This window comes from Cladosporium halotolerans (genome assembly GCF_011745625.1).
Source record: "Cladosporium halotolerans strain TM138-S3 chromosome Unknown Sca10, whole genome shotgun sequence".
NCBI lineage: Eukaryota > Fungi > Ascomycota > Dothideomycetes > Cladosporiales > Cladosporiaceae > Cladosporium > Cladosporium halotolerans.
In genome coordinates this window covers 622399-636989 of record NW_027191461.1, presented here as the reverse complement: position 1 = coordinate 636989, position 14591 = coordinate 622399, and the positions used below count along the sequence as shown (strand labels likewise).

Sequence of the window (14591 nt, the reverse complement as noted above, 5' to 3'; positions counted from 1 at the left end):
CCCTGCGCGCTAGTCGTTCCTGGCTCCCGCCGGGCCAGACCAGACTTTCTCTTTGTGGCATTTGCTTTTCCCCGTCCTCTAGCGTCGCAAGCGTACGGCCGAGCGACTCCACGCGCGCGTGACCGGAGCGTCATTGCGGTCTGAAATCGAGTCGGTCTGGCGGCCGCTGCACGGCCGCTGGCGGTTTCAGTCACCTCACTACCGCTACCGCATCAGGCCGCCGTTGGCTGACTACGTTGGCTTTCTTCTACCGACACACCCAAACGCACATTGCTTGCTTGCTCGCTGCCGCCTCGACCCGCTTTGCGCCGCGCAGCGCAGCACTGCACTTCGACAAAGCCGGCACCGGCGCACACGACACCGGACTCCACGCCCGACCCTCGCGCATGGCTCCCGCGGCCCGGCCTGCATGGAGCGCCTCTACGACTTCCAACCGCCGGCAGCCCTGGACTGGCTAGGACACGGACACGGACACGGGAAAGATGGGTCTGCGGGCGAGAAGCAGCAAGCCGGCGGCGGCGCATACGCCTCGCTGCTGAAGCCCTTGACGCGGCTCGTGCGCGAGTCGCTGGACACGGTGCACAATGTCACGGAAGCGCTGGGCAGCTTCAGTGTGGGAGGATACGCGGCGGGGTTCTCGGAGGAGCAGCTGCGGTTCGCGGAGGAGCAGCAGGAGCGGCTGATCCAGATGGAGAAGCTGAGGGCCGCGCGCGCGCACGGCGAGTGGGTGAAGGCTGCGCAGGAGCTGGATAGGCTGGATGGGTGTGACGAGTGGAAGGCGGTGGAGGAGAGCGAGGACTACGACGTCGAGGCGCTCAAGCGCAAGCTGGCGGATCTGGAGGCCGCGAGGGACAATGAGGATCTGGCGCGCATGCTGAGGTTGATTCGCACGGATTTGGGCAGGGATGTGGCGGGCATGGGGAATCCGAGGCTGTATGAGTACAGTCGGGTTGGGACGAAGGATCTGATCGAGCGGTATGTTTCGACTGCTGTGGATACGATCGAGAGCGCGATGAGACTCGCGGCGTGCCGGAGGGATGGCCGCATTGCGGAGACGGTGCGGCAGTCTGTCGTGGAGGCCCGGCAGGCTTATGGGCGGACGGGTCTGCTGCTGTCGGGAGGAGGAACGATGGGTATGATGCACATTGGCGTCGTCAAGGCCATGTTCGAGGCCGGCGTCCTGCCTCGCGTGATCTCTGGAGCTTCGGCTGGCAGCATTGTCGCCGCCGTGATATGCACGAAGACGGACGACGAGGTTCCTGCGATCTTGGATGAGTTCTGCGGCGATCTAGACGTCTTCACGAAAGGCGAGAGTGACGCGAGGTGGAGCAGCATGATGTACCGGCTGTTCACCAAAGGCTCGCTCTACGACATCAAGAATCTGGAGGATGTCATGTACAACCACGTCAAAGACATGACGTTCCAAGAAGCATACAACCGAACGCAGCGGATATTGTCAGTCGCTGTGTCCCACGAGAACGCCAAAGACGAACCGCTCGTGCTCAACTACGCTACCGCACCTCACGTACTTATCCGCTCGGCGGTAGCGGCATCTTGCTCTGTTCCTTTCATATACCGCCCGGCACCCATATTCGAGCGCAATCCACGGACACGCGAGATCACACGGTTCGGCGGAGACAACATGTTCTTCATCGATGGTTCAGTCAGTCACGACATCCCTCTCGGTCGTCTGAGAGCCATGCTCGATGTGAACCACTTTATCGTTTCTCAGGTCAACCCACACATTGTTCCTTTCCTACGAAAAGCGCACACTGGCTCTGATGTGCATCCTTCGGAGCGAAGCTGGACGGACACCTTCACAGAACTGGCCCGGACAGAGGTTGTTTGCCGCTTGCACCAACTTTCTGAAATCCCAATCCCAGTAGTGCGCAAGCTCGTCCACATGGGCAGCTCAATGCTCGAACAGACCTACACGGGCGACATCACGATATTGCCTGAGACCAGCTTCGGCCTCGAAGTCCTCACAAACCCAACTCCAGCTTTTATGGTTCAAGCCATGGAAAAAGGGGAGCGAGCCACCTGGCCCGAGATCGATCGCATCGAACGCCGGACCGCCGTCGAGCGCGCCATCGACCGCTCCATCCGCTCCGCCCTCGAGCGCGTAGCCTTCAGCGACTCCCAAGTCGACCTGCGCCTGAGCCGCATCCGCAAAGAATCCACCGCCGAGCGCCTCCGCGGCCGCCGCACCCGCGCCGCCCACCGCACGACTGCCAGCATGGTCCTCCCGGACCCGCAGTCCATCGCCTCCTACCCGCCCTCCATCATCATCAACCGCAGCCGCAGCTCCTCCGAAGACGGCACCGCCTCGCGCTCCCCCTCCCTCCTCCCAGGCCTCACCAGCTCCTCCCCTCCCCCCTCCGACACCGACGAGTCCGAAGCCGACGACGACGACGACTCCCCCGCCCACGCCCCCTTCCTCCGCCCCCGCAAGCGCTGGCCCCCCAACTGGCCCTACGGCTCCGCCTCGCAGCCCGCAACCCCCTCCGCCGCCTCCGCCTCCAAGACCTTCAACTTCTCCCCCTCCCCGCGCTCCAGCTCCCCGGGCCTCACGCACTCGCACTCCCTCGCCATGACGCCCTCCACGCCCCAGCCGCAGCCGCAAGCGCAAGCGCAGGCCGCCCCGCCCCGGCCCCCCAGCAGCCCGGAGCTGCGCTACAAGCGCCTCTTCCACGGCGTGAAGAACTCGTTCCCGCGCATCGGCTCGAAGTCGCCGGAGCCGGAGCCGCGGCTCGTGGCGGCGGATGAGCGGGAGGGGAAGAGGGCGGGCTCGGGCTCGGGCTCGTTTTTGGCGAAGAGGGGGAGGCGGAGCACGAGTACGGGCATGAGGGGGTTGAATCCGCCGGGGAGGCGGTAAGGTGATCGGGTGGGTTTGATAGATTTTCTTTTTTTTTTCTTCTCCCTTCTTCTACACGCTTTGACGGGTTTGGGTATTGGCGCTGGTCGGATTGGGTTCGGAGGGTGCGGCATACACAGATCGGGGCATAGCGGTTGGCGGCGCTGGGGATTTCGGATGGTACACCTTATTACATTGATAGCTTACCGACCTCTTTTTTTTTCTTTTGTCGGATGGACATACCGAGCGCATGTGCGGCGTGGGAGGGAATGATGGGATACCTGCTGGAATAGGATTTCTGGCTCGTCATGGCGATCGAATGAAGAATTTTCCATTCGCTACTTTGCGCCTTTCGAATGTTTCCTGGTGAGATCCTGATGATGTTGCAGTGATTCGAACGCTTTCCGGCAGCGGAGCACTGTAATCACAATGGGATATGGGTGATGTAAAATTAGCTTGTTTCCATCAAGGCGTTGTAGCAAAGTGGTTAATGCGATTGACTAGAAATCAATTCCCTTCGGGGGCGTAGGTTCGAGTCCTGCCAACGTCGAGACCTTTTTCTTTTTGCTTTTGCTATCAACATCGATGTATACTGCATTCACGCTCTTCATACTTTGAAATTGTGTTTTTGCACGCGCGGGTGGTGGACGCAATGTTTGTTCCCTCCGGCTTGCCTATGAAAGCCGGAAGTATCTACTCCCAACGACGAAGACGACGAACGGACGACTACCCACATTATTGCGCCGATGCACCCAGTGGCGCGCTCACATAGCTCGGTGCGACCGAAAATGATTCGGACGATCGTCAAAAACAGAAAGAGACCTCCGTTGAGGGTGGATTACCTCTATCTGACTCTATTGCTTTGAGGCTGCGAATCAAAACTATCATAAACCCGTACCCTCAAACTCCCCAACCCTCATCCCTCACAAAGACGTCTCATACCTCGACCTCTCCCTCACCCTCTCCCCGAACCTCCAAAACAGCCACGGCACCGGCGCCAGCCCCACCGCGCAGAACCCCAGCACGCTCGTCGCCCACCCCACACCCAACGCTTCGTACAACTGCATCGCGAACAGCGGGAACGCCGCCGAGAAGGCGTAGCGCGCCAGCATCGCGGCGCCCGCCGCCGAGGCGCCGTACAGCGGGCCGTACGAGTCGATCATGTACAGGTTCGCGGGCGCGTAGACCATCAGGTTGGCGAGCATGGTGAGCGTCTGGAGGGCGATGGGGCACAGCCAGTGGATCTGGGGGCGGGCGGTCCAGGCGAAAGCGAAGAGGCTGGCGGGGAGGAGGAGGGAGGCGGGCAGGGCGGCGTGCAGGCGGTGTTCGGGCGGGTATTGGGTCCCGGGCGGGGAGCGGGAGGTGAAGGCGCGCAGGCGCGGCTGGTAGATGTGGTGGTCGGTGAGGATCAGGGGGATGGGGACGAGGATGGTGCCGAGGATGAGGCCGAGGTAGGAGAGGTTTGTGGCCGTGGGGCCGAAGGCGTAGGTCGTGGAGTAGACCCAGGGCAGGGCGATGATGAAGGTGTAGAGGACGCCGAAGATGAAGCCGTTGTAGAGGCAGACGAGGCCGACGATGGGCTCTGTGAAGAGCATGTGCACGGGGCGGAGGAGGAGGGTGGTGGCGAAGTAGCGGATTTGTTGCGGCCAGGGTTTTTGGGATATGGTTGGGCTGGTGAGGCCGGCTTTTTTGGCGCGGCGCTGCAGGATGGTTTTCTTGTAGGTTTCGCGCGTGAAGAGGATCGGGATGTAGCATGCTCCGGCGCAGATTAGAACGATCCATTGCGTCCAGCGCCATCCGCGAGCTTGTACTGCGAAGCCGCCGACTAAGGGACCTAGGGATGCTCCGAAGGTAGGGACGGAATAGTAAATGGCCATCGCCACTGCTCTCTTCTCGCCCGCAGTGTAGTCGCAGATGGATGCTGAGGCATTGCCAACTGCTGGTGCAGCGCAGACGCCAGCGAAGAAGCGGCAAACGCACAACGAGACTATATCGCCGGCTAGAGCTGAACCTAGTGTGAAGACCATGAACCCAGGCGTGGTGACGACTAACACGATCTTGCGGCCGTACGTCTCGCTCAACGGCGATCCGAGCATCGGGCCTGCTGCGAGGCCCAGATTATACAGAGACAGTGGCAAGACAGCAACCGAGTGCGAGACGCTGAATTCTGCCGAAACCAGCTCGATGCCGGGGCTGTATATTGACGCTGCGAATGCGGTTACAAACGCAAGAACGGTCACAGCGACGGTCGAGTAGATGCGTGTCCTGCGAGGGAAGTTGCGAGGATTATCCGGGTCATCTGCCCCCGTCCAGTCCGTGATGCTGCCATAGTTGCTGGTCGTTCCGGTCGTCGATGTGGGAAGAGGTCCGGGTCCCATCGTGTTCATCTAAAGCCAGTGGTTTTCCAGCACGGGAACTCTGTGCGTGAGTGAATGTGACAAGATGCAATACTTTCATTTCGATGGCGGCCTGTGAATCCATGGCATTTTGGCCAATCTCGTTTGAAGCATGTTCAATACTGACTTGCCATGCTTGACTTGAAGTAGAGACGACAGGGCGTAGTCCAAGTTAAGCTTCGTGGTCGGGCAAAAGATGTCCGAAGCACTACCAAGGTCACAAGATCTCACTCAACGATTGAGTTGTCGATCTCGGCACCGACACCCGAATGCTAGAAAGCCGTACATATGTATCTGTGTATTATTGTGACGCCGTCAAAAACATTCATGGACTACGTGTGCTCGTTGTGCTTATGACGGGCAGTGTTGAGTGCAAGTCATCTACGAGACAGTTCGGCTACTACTATGAGCAGTCTTTCATCTTTTGAAGAATCAGGGATAGCTGACAAGTAACTCTCAAATCAAGGGCTTGAATCATTCAGATTCTGCCCGCTGGCTCTATTTGCTGTGCTTGTCTTCTCAACAAGATGGTCACGTTTTGCCATCGATGTGAACCCCAACCCTAACCCTTAGCTCTTGTCAGGTGCCATGTTTGGGAGTGAAGCACTGCTCCTCCGCGGCCTAGTGCAGACGATGCTTTGTCATACAAATGGGTGGATCTCGATGCCTTATTGCACCGTGTCGGATGATTCCATTGCCGTCCCATCATGCCCAAGTACTTGATTGCCGGGAGACTGAGGTATCTTCAGTAAGCTTGTAAGGGAAGCTGAACATGCCACTTTATGCCCATCAAAGTGCAAACCCCAGCTCCCATGGCCATGAGGTAGGACAATTCCAAATTTCAACGGATTCGGAGACGATATCTTGCGAGTCGATAAGGACCGCTTTTCGGTCTTTTTGAATCGAATGGCGTTTGTGCAATACCATCGGGCCAATTCAATTTGCACCTCAGTATGAGAGGTCTGATTGAGGTATAGTTGATGGGGCGTTCGTAGGTGGAGCCAGGAGTTAATGATCCCGCTCACTCTGTGCGATCCACCTCACTTCACCGCCACAGGTTCGTCAGGGCCTTGCTGACCTCGCTCGCCCTGCTCGCTGCTGCTGGCCGTAACCGAGCTGCTACTCCATAGACTCCTGCTCTCCGCCTCGACGCGTGTCATGGCTTCAGCGACAATATCCAGTTTCGATACGACGTCGCCAACGCTCTTCTCCACCATCCGAAAGTATTCCTCATTCTTGCCTCTCCGCTCGCTGGCGCGGCGAATGTCTTCAGCAGTCTCATCCTCCATCTTGGCTCTACTCTCCTTGGTCGTTCGGTCGCTTTGCACACTCTCGTCTGAAAGCACCGTTGAAGCGGAAGATTGCGTATCAGTGCGTTTCCTTGACTGGCTACCGTTCCCTGTTGAATCCGTAGTGCTCTGACGTCCCTCGCCAGACATGTTAAACTGCGAGATCGTATCCTCAGCAGATGTAGAGTTCAGCAGCCCGCTCTCCTCATTTCCTCGACCCCAAGCCCACGCAAGGGCAACCTGAGCGTCGCGCAGCTGATCCAGCGCTTTGGCGTGGCTTTCTCCAAACACATGTGTAGAGCTCTGGGCCGTCAGCTCGACCTCGTTGAGAGTGCTTTGCATCTCTTGCCAGCGAGCCTCCGTCCGTCTCTCGCTATCCTTGCGCAAGCGAGTGCCGCCATCTTGCTCTTTCTTCGGCTCCTCGGTTGGTGTTTCTGCTGCCTCGAAAGGCCGAGACAACGCGCTACGCTGGCGACTGAGAGGGTCGCCCTTCCCTCTTTGGGCTGCATCTGGGAGGAGTTGACGGGAGACAGAGAGTTGAGAGGTATTTCGAGACGGTGGGCCAACGAAAAGCGAGGGCGCAGGCAACCGACTAGGTTTGGTGTTTGCGGTAGGCGAAGGTTTTGCCGATTTGGAGGAGCTGGCGACAGATTCCATCTTGTAGCCCAGATTTACATGTTGGTGGATGGTCAAGTTCATCAGTCGCGCTGTCACACGCTGCTTGGGTATGCGTTCATCGCAATTCCCTCTTTGGGCTTCTCCCCAGTTTTGGGAGTGAAACACGCGAAAGCCCAGAGCTCAGGGCGCGCTCTGCGCGTCATCCTGGGCCGCGCCTGTGCCTTGATTGTTGCTGCCCAAGGCTACATAATAACTCAACAAACGTGCTTCTCACTGCTTGCTGCTTCTGGACACCTTATCGAACCCAATGGCCAACTAGTAAGGATCATGGTTGTTCGCGCAATACTCAGTAAACACCGCTCGACGTTCTCATAAGCCTGGCCACGTCCCACTTCGACCAAACACATCACACACATGGCGATGGCTCGCATTTTCCCGGCTCTCACGGCTACCCGCCTTCATGCCGCTACCTACCTTTTTGGCATCGCGTTGTTCAGCATCGCCTTCCTTGTCTTCCTAAACAGCACAATCTCCTTCGTCGTAACAGACGTGATCGGCCGGAAACACCATGTTGGCTCTGCCGTCGGGACGCTCGGATTCGCAGACGAACTGCTCGCGCTTATAGCCTGTCCTCTCTGGGGTCTGGTCAGCGACAGGATTGGTGTCAGAGCAGTCGCGGTCCTAGGATATGTCATCGTGGGAATCAGTCTCGTGGGATTGGTTCAGAGCAACAATGTATTCCCGGAGCTTCTACTGGGACGGTTAGGGTTCAGTCTGGGCGGAGCAGCTTGCTCGACAATGGTTACGGCAGTACTGCCAGCTATGGTTGCGAAGAGGTCAGAGAATAATGGAACTGAGTCCGAACAAGAGCATGGAGCAGCGCATGGAGGTCTAAGCGGGCACGCAGACAGGCTGAGGGACGAGGAGCGGCCTAGCAGACATGGCAGCATCTCTCATGGGCCAACTCCGAGCGTGAGCAGCGAAATAACGATAACGCCTGTCCGATACAAATCTCTATCTCGCACGCGACAAACTGGGGAAGGGGCTTCTGAGCCATCGAGGCCCAATGGATCTATGGCAAGCGAGGGCACATCGCAGCTCGCTGGACTTGTTGGCATGTTCACAGGGGTTGGAGCTCTAGTCGCACTGGCCGTTTTCCTTCCTCTCCCGGCCTATTTCCAATCTCGAGACGCTACGCCAGCCCACAGTGTCCAGTACAGCTTCTACATCGTGGCTGCCATTGCCTTTGTAGTAGCGCTCGGGATCTTTATCGGCCTTCGAAACCTACCAGGAGAAGACGACAAATCTTTCTCCGCCCTGTTCCGCAGCTCTGGCTCAAAGTTGGATACCGAGTCTAACATGAGCACCTCTGCGCCTCGACCCTCGTACCTTCAGAACCTGCTTTCCGCCCTCAAGCTGGGCTTTACCGATAAATCAATCGCTCTCGCTTACATCGGCGGCTTCGTGGCGCGTGCATCGTCCGTGGCAATTTCGCTATTCATCCCGCTGTTCGTCAACGCCTACTTCGTCCGCTCTGGTCTCTGCTCCTCGAACCCGTCGAATCTTCCAGATATCAAGCATGAGTGCGAGCGTGCATACAAACTTGCAGCTGCCTTGTCTGGTATCGCAGAAACGGCGGCGCTAGTCTGTGCACCGATCTTTGGGTGGTTGGGCGGCAAAGTTGGAAAGGGCAGGCCCGAGTGGCCTTTACTGGGCGCGAGCGCGGTGGGAGTCGTGGGATACATTGTCTTCGGTTTTCTGAGAAGCCCCGATGCATTCCACGGTCAAAATGACGGAGGCCGCTGGGCGATGCTGGCAGTGGTTTTGATCGGCGTCAGTCAGATTGGATCGATCGTTTGCTCCCTTAGTCTGCTTGGAAGGAGTGTCAATGAAGGGAGTGACAAGAAAAGTGGCAGAAACAGGTCCGGAACCTCTGCGACTCTAAGAGCACAGGGCGCGAGTACCACTGAAACGGAGCCATTGCTCTCCGATCAAAGAGCCTCCACGCAAGCCGCTGTTGAAGATCGGAGCCAGCTGAAGGGCAGCATCGCAGGCGTCTACAGCCTTGCAGGTGGTGCTGGCATATTGCTACTTACCAAAGCAGGAGGAGCTCTTTTCGACAGCTGGACACCTGGAGCGCCATTCTTCATCATGGCAATCTTCAACGCGATTCTGTTGCTCGCCGTGCTATTACTGAGTGGAGGCACTGCTCTTATGAGATTACGCAATCGCGACGACGATGTCCATACGACATGATAATCACGGAGGCTGTGTAGTATAGGAATGATTTTCCGATGCAACGAGAGCTATGATACATTTCCCATTTCCTTGGCCTTGTCGAGTTGGTTTCTCAACGCAGCCGCCCAAAGCAGCCATCCAAACCCTGAGATAGCACGCGAGAAGTCTCACAATGCTTTCAACTCCAGACCAGGCGACTGAACATCTGCATTTCTTCGTTGGCGGCGAGAACCCCCTCACGCGGAGATCTCAAACCGCTACCTGACACGAGTCCAGTGGCATGCATCCTGGGAATAGACCCAGTGCGAGCTACTGCAAACGTCAGCTTAATCCTTCGAGGCTAGCACCAGGTACAATTCGAGTGGCCAATCACCTGGTTGATAGAACGAGACCGAATCCAATATCTCTACGTCTTGCTGCACGGTTTGCACAAACTTTGAACATACCCAGCAGTCTTCTCGTCGACACCGTTGAGCAACGCCTTAATCGATGCAGCAGTGAGCACCAACTCGCCGCTGGGCCGGAGCTTCTTCAGAGCCATTTCGTTCAGCTGGACCTCGGTCGACTTGCGCGCGATGCAGCAGTAGTTGCCCTTTCCGGAAAAGACAAACGGCTCAGCCTGATGGATGAGGCGGAGGTGGACCTGCTTTGGACACTCATCGGTGGAGCAAACAACCACGAGGGAGCGGAGCAGCGGTGCCGCGGTCACGCCCCAGGTGTTCGCCCAGCGCTTCAATTGCATCATGTTGTTGGCCCTCGGTTTCGGGTCGTGATGATAGGTATACTGGAAGGTGGTCCGGCCGTAAAAGACCTTCATCGACTCTTCCCTGACGGATCCGGAAACCTGGCTGAGAGCTAGCGCGGTTTCCGACATACCATCGATGAGTTCTGGGTATTTGCCTTTGTCCTCTTCATCGTCGGGCTGCAAGGCGAATCCGTAGATGTTGTTGCGGAGTTCCAGTGGCAGGTCTGAGAAGCGGAACGGCTTCTGCTGGATGATGCGAGCAGAGCGGCGAGGCGGGAGGCCGGTGCTGTTGAGCGAAGTGGGCTTGGGTGCCATCGTTGTGGTGTTGAGTCAAAGATTTTCGAAGGGTCTGGTAGAGGGAGAGGGAGTTGGGGAGTGGGAGGTGTGGTTGGTATAAGTGGAGGGAAGAGTAAGCGAGCGCTGTGATGTCGCGCAGCAGGTTGAGTTGCGCGCTCTCCATGACATGTGAAGAGTGTCTCAAACCATGTGAATGGCAGGGTGAATTGCGCTCCATGTGAATGGTAGGGTAAAATGCGCTCCATGTGAATTGTCTGTTCCCAAAGGGAAGTCCCGATCGTTATGTGATTAGGCTGTGTAGCGAGGCTTTCGTTGATGAGGGTTGGGCTATCACTCTTTTTCCATACACTGTTGCATACCCACCAGACAGAACGCGGTTCTCATATAGTACTATCGTCTGCACGTGGTTTTCATTCAAGCCTTGTAGCTCAGATGTTCATGATGGCGCCGGTCGGTTCTATCAGCGGTCTCGACGACGTTCCTGTGGGCGGAATGACAAAAATCCGCTGGTGAACTAACGGAACACTCAAATAATTGCACGATATTTGCGAATGATCAGACACCAAAGGGTATCTGGAACAAAAGCAAAAGGATATGCCTCCAGTGAGAATCGAACTCACATCTGAGGATCACTACAACTGAGTTGAAGTCATATTCGGTGATATGAGACCTCTGTTCTAACCGTTAAACTATGGGGGCAAAGAGGGCTTTCTGCTGCCCGTGGAAATATTGCATGTCTTATATACCTTGGCTATTGTTCGAGCAGAGTTTCCACATTGGAAAGCAATGCAAGCATCTTCGAAAATGTTGTTTTCGAGAAATTCTCAAGTTTGCGTTCGGCCGATAGACTTCAGGCTGCTTCTGCGAAATTTTCACTCGCGCTGCTGTGGAAACCGATGAAGCCACAAGCGAAAGTCGAAACGATAGCCAGCATAATGGGACAATGAGATAAAGACAGACGAGATTGATTTACGTGTTTTTCGTGACTCAGTGATCACAAACAGAAAAACAGAACACATTATCCGACAAATTGATGGTTTTCAGTTCGTTTCGCAGAAGCATGTCTTCGAATAAAGGAATCAAATGATCCGCATCTGCCATTAATGGTTCAATCCTTGCCTCAGATATATTCAGGGCGGAGATAGATGTCAGCGCAGCTGCTTGGAAGAGGGCTATCGTAATAACTCAGTTTGAAGAACAGCTGCGGGACGCCTGCAACCATACATCATTAGCGACGCATTCACTGAAACCGCGTGGCTGTTGACTCACCATGCCACCAGTCACAGATGATCCATCCGCCGAAAGAGTCCAATGATGCGTTCTCGCCAGGCGCACTAGTCCACTGAAGTCCAGTGGAGTTGATGAAAAAGCCATCTCCATCTCCGCGCGTAGATGAACCTCCATCACCTGCATCGACGCGGACAGGCTGCCATCCGGAATAGGCTGTGTCACTTTCCGCGAGATACATGCTCCTAAGCTGATAGTCAGCGGACTTGACAGTTCTGCACCGCGATGTAAATTACCCACCAAGCGAATTCTGTGCCTAGATCGAACTCCTGTACATAATTTGGCGCCTCGGGAGCCGAAGTGTTCGTTGGATTGAGGAAGCCCTTGATTCCCAATGATGAGTTCCTCGAAAAGGTCGCATCGCCTAAACCAGCACCAGTGTGGTACGAGTAGAGATAAAGACTGTCGTAGAATCTCTTGCCACGTTGGTGGGGCTTCACTTCTGTCTTGAGTCGATACTCCAACGTATTATTGAGCGCACCAAGGGCTATTGTCGCCAGCGATGCTAGCGCGATCAGGGGCAAGCTATACATCTTGTGTGAATGCTTAAACGAATGGGCCAAGGAGACTAGTATCCGATGAATGTCTTCCTAAGTTAGAAGAAAGGTATGTGGTGAATGAACGGAGAAATGGGCGTCGATGAGGTAATACTTAAAACTACCTGCCTCTACAGATACAATCAACAGCGTGCCGAACTTTCCAGGGAAATCAGCACTATAATCCATCGTCTTATTAGAGTGAGCCGTCGACTGGTCCGCAAATGGTGCGCTGCTACCCTGACAAGTATGGGCGGACACTCCCCAGGTGTAACGTCGTCATAGCGATCGTCGGTGAGTTTGTGCGAGAGATGGATTGCACCGTACCACCAGAAATCCGGTAGCAAGCAAGCGTAACGGTTACTTGTGCCTCGGAAGACGGTTGGAATATTCGATTCTCAGGTTGGCAATTCTAACCTCATCCAATCGAGCCTCTTCGTTCGCTTATAAATAAGTACGGCTTGGTTTTCTCAAAATCCACAATGTAACAGTGAGTCCATGTTTAGCTTGCAGAATCCTTTAGCAAGCTCGTGCTAGTGCATCAGAGGATTAGCTGCTTCGTTCGAAGAGGTTGGTGTTGCGCTCGTGCTCGTATCTGTCTCCGATCCGAGAAGCCGATGACTGCCCGGCGACCAGAAATCCAACGGTCGGGTCTACCAATCAAGGTCACATGATCTGGCGTCACCTCTCAGCGCGACCGCCACGCGCGTCTGACCTGGCTGAGGTGTAATTGATTTCCACTGGCCGTCTGAACAACTCAGCACCAACATACTTTCGGCTCGCAGATGGACTCCGCATATGATGTTCCGGACTCGACGGACTGGTTGAACACTCCACTGGCCGCTCTCGCCGACCTCGAGAATGCGCTGCACTGCCAGATATGCAAGGAGTTCTACGACACGCCCATGATTACTTCCTGCTCACACACTTTCTGCTCGAGATGCATACGAACTTCACTATCGGCCGACGGTCGTTGCCCTGCCTGTCGTGCGTCTGATCAAGCAAGCAAACTTCGAAACAATTGGCAGCTCCAAGAAGTTGTCTCGACATTCTTGGCCGCGCGACCTCAAGCCATACAAATCGCCAGAGCGGAACGTGACAACGCCAACAATGCAAGGAAGCCTGGCAAGCGAAAGCGCGCAGTGCTAGATTCAGACGAAATCGCCGAAGTCGAGAAGGGAGGCAGAACCACGCGGAGCAAAAGCAGACGGACCGAGGCGTCGCAGTTGTCGCAGCAGGAAACTATTGAGGTGGAAGATTCTGAGGGAGACGACGACTTTGAGCCTGAGCAGCCCAAAGATGATGGTCTGGTGGAATGTCCGCTGGGATGTGGTAAGCGCATGAAGATCGAGGCGGTCGAACCTCACCTTGATAGGTGCGAGGATGAGAAGGAGGCCGAAAAGCGGGCAAAATCACGAACACCATTGGGCGCATTTGGTGGATCAAGGGCGTCACCTCGACAGACGCCGAGACCTCAGGATCGGATCTCGGAGCTTAACTATTCACTTTTGAAGGAGGGAGCAATGCGCAAAAAGATGGATGAGCTGGGACTTCCTTCCTTTGGCTCAAAGCAGCTGATGGTGAGGCGACATACTGAGTGGGTCAATTTGTGGAATGCGAGCTGTGACTCTAGCCGGGCACGGAGTAAGCGAGACCTCTTGCACGACCTGGACACTTGGGAAAGGACCCAAGGGGGAAAGGCGCCAACGTCAAGCCAAGGCCATGCTATCATGCGAAAGGACTTTGACGGAGCTGGTTGGGCCAACAAGAACAAGGACGACTTCAGTAGGTTGATCGCTGATGCTCGCCGGAAAAAGAATGCAACGCCCGCGGAACCCGCTTCCAAAAGCGAAGGAGTGGAGGGCATGGGTAGCTCAGCAACGCATCCAGACGAAAACCCAATGTCCGACGGAACGTTACCTCAGGCATCTAGCAGTCAACAGTGCAGCGGTAATGCGCACGCGAACCCTTCAGAATCTGCTGAACTCGGTGCGCCAACACTATCAACAAACGGTATGCACGGGACCTCGTCTAATCTCGACAACCCACAATCACCTATACAGCAGCCTTCCGAACCTGCAAATGGCCACTTAGAGAAGACAATATCCGGGAATGGGGGAGACCGTCGCAGAGAGAGTCAAGACTACCACCTTAACTCTCAGGATGGTAAAGAGCCGTGCGAATTGCCATCCCATGTTGCAACCTCGCCGTTGAAAAAGATGCCAATGTTCTCCATACCGCATGAGCTTTCCGAGACGTAAGTCGAAGGCATCAGGTTTCGCAGCACTGATCCTGAATTGTATATATGTATAAAGATTCAACGAATTCCAG

At 55.7% G+C, this 14591-nt stretch overlaps 6 protein-coding genes across 6 annotated transcripts; 3 read left to right on the top strand and 3 right to left on the bottom strand.

The window, feature by feature from the left end:
* Positions 1-409: 409 nt before the first annotated feature.
* WHR41_03953 (uncharacterized protein) lies at positions 410-2875 on the top strand (the record flags this gene model as incomplete). Its single annotated transcript, XM_069372559.1, has 1 exon — positions 410-2875. The coding sequence occupies one exon, from the start codon at positions 410-412 to the stop codon at positions 2873-2875; it is 2466 nt and encodes an 821-aa protein (XP_069230481.1).
* A 902-nt stretch (positions 2876-3777) lies between these two features.
* On the bottom strand, positions 3778-5232 carry WHR41_03952 (uncharacterized protein; the record flags this gene model as incomplete). The annotated part of the gene is made up of 1 exon (XM_069372558.1): positions 3778-5232. One exon carries the CDS (start codon positions 5230-5232, stop codon positions 3778-3780), a length of 1455 nt encoding a protein of 484 aa, XP_069230482.1.
* Positions 5233-6290: 1058 nt separating this feature from the next.
* WHR41_03951 (uncharacterized protein) lies at positions 6291-7196 on the bottom strand (the record flags this gene model as incomplete). The annotated part of the gene is made up of 1 exon (XM_069372557.1): positions 6291-7196. One exon carries the CDS (start codon positions 7194-7196, stop codon positions 6291-6293), a length of 906 nt encoding a protein of 301 aa, XP_069230479.1.
* Positions 7197-7571: 375 nt separating this feature from the next.
* WHR41_03950 (uncharacterized protein) lies at positions 7572-9413 on the top strand (the record flags this gene model as incomplete). Its single annotated transcript, XM_069372556.1, has 1 exon — positions 7572-9413. One exon carries the CDS (start codon positions 7572-7574, stop codon positions 9411-9413), a length of 1842 nt encoding a protein of 613 aa, XP_069230480.1.
* A 1973-nt stretch (positions 9414-11386) lies between these two features.
* WHR41_03949 (uncharacterized protein) lies at positions 11387-12363 on the bottom strand. Its single transcript, XM_069372555.1, has 3 exons — positions 11965-12363; positions 11707-11909; positions 11387-11649 (listed from the first exon to the last, which is right to left on the bottom strand). The coding sequence occupies exons 1-3, from the start codon at positions 12255-12257 to the stop codon at positions 11558-11560; spliced, it is 588 nt and encodes a 195-aa protein (XP_069230608.1). The 5' UTR covers positions 12258-12363; the 3' UTR covers positions 11387-11557.
* Positions 12364-13045: 682 nt separating this feature from the next.
* On the top strand, positions 13046-14521 carry WHR41_03948 (uncharacterized protein; the record flags this gene model as incomplete). Its single annotated transcript, XM_069372554.1, has 1 exon — positions 13046-14521. The coding sequence occupies one exon, from the start codon at positions 13046-13048 to the stop codon at positions 14519-14521; it is 1476 nt and encodes a 491-aa protein (XP_069230453.1).
* Between the last annotated feature and the right edge of the window lie 70 nt (positions 14522-14591).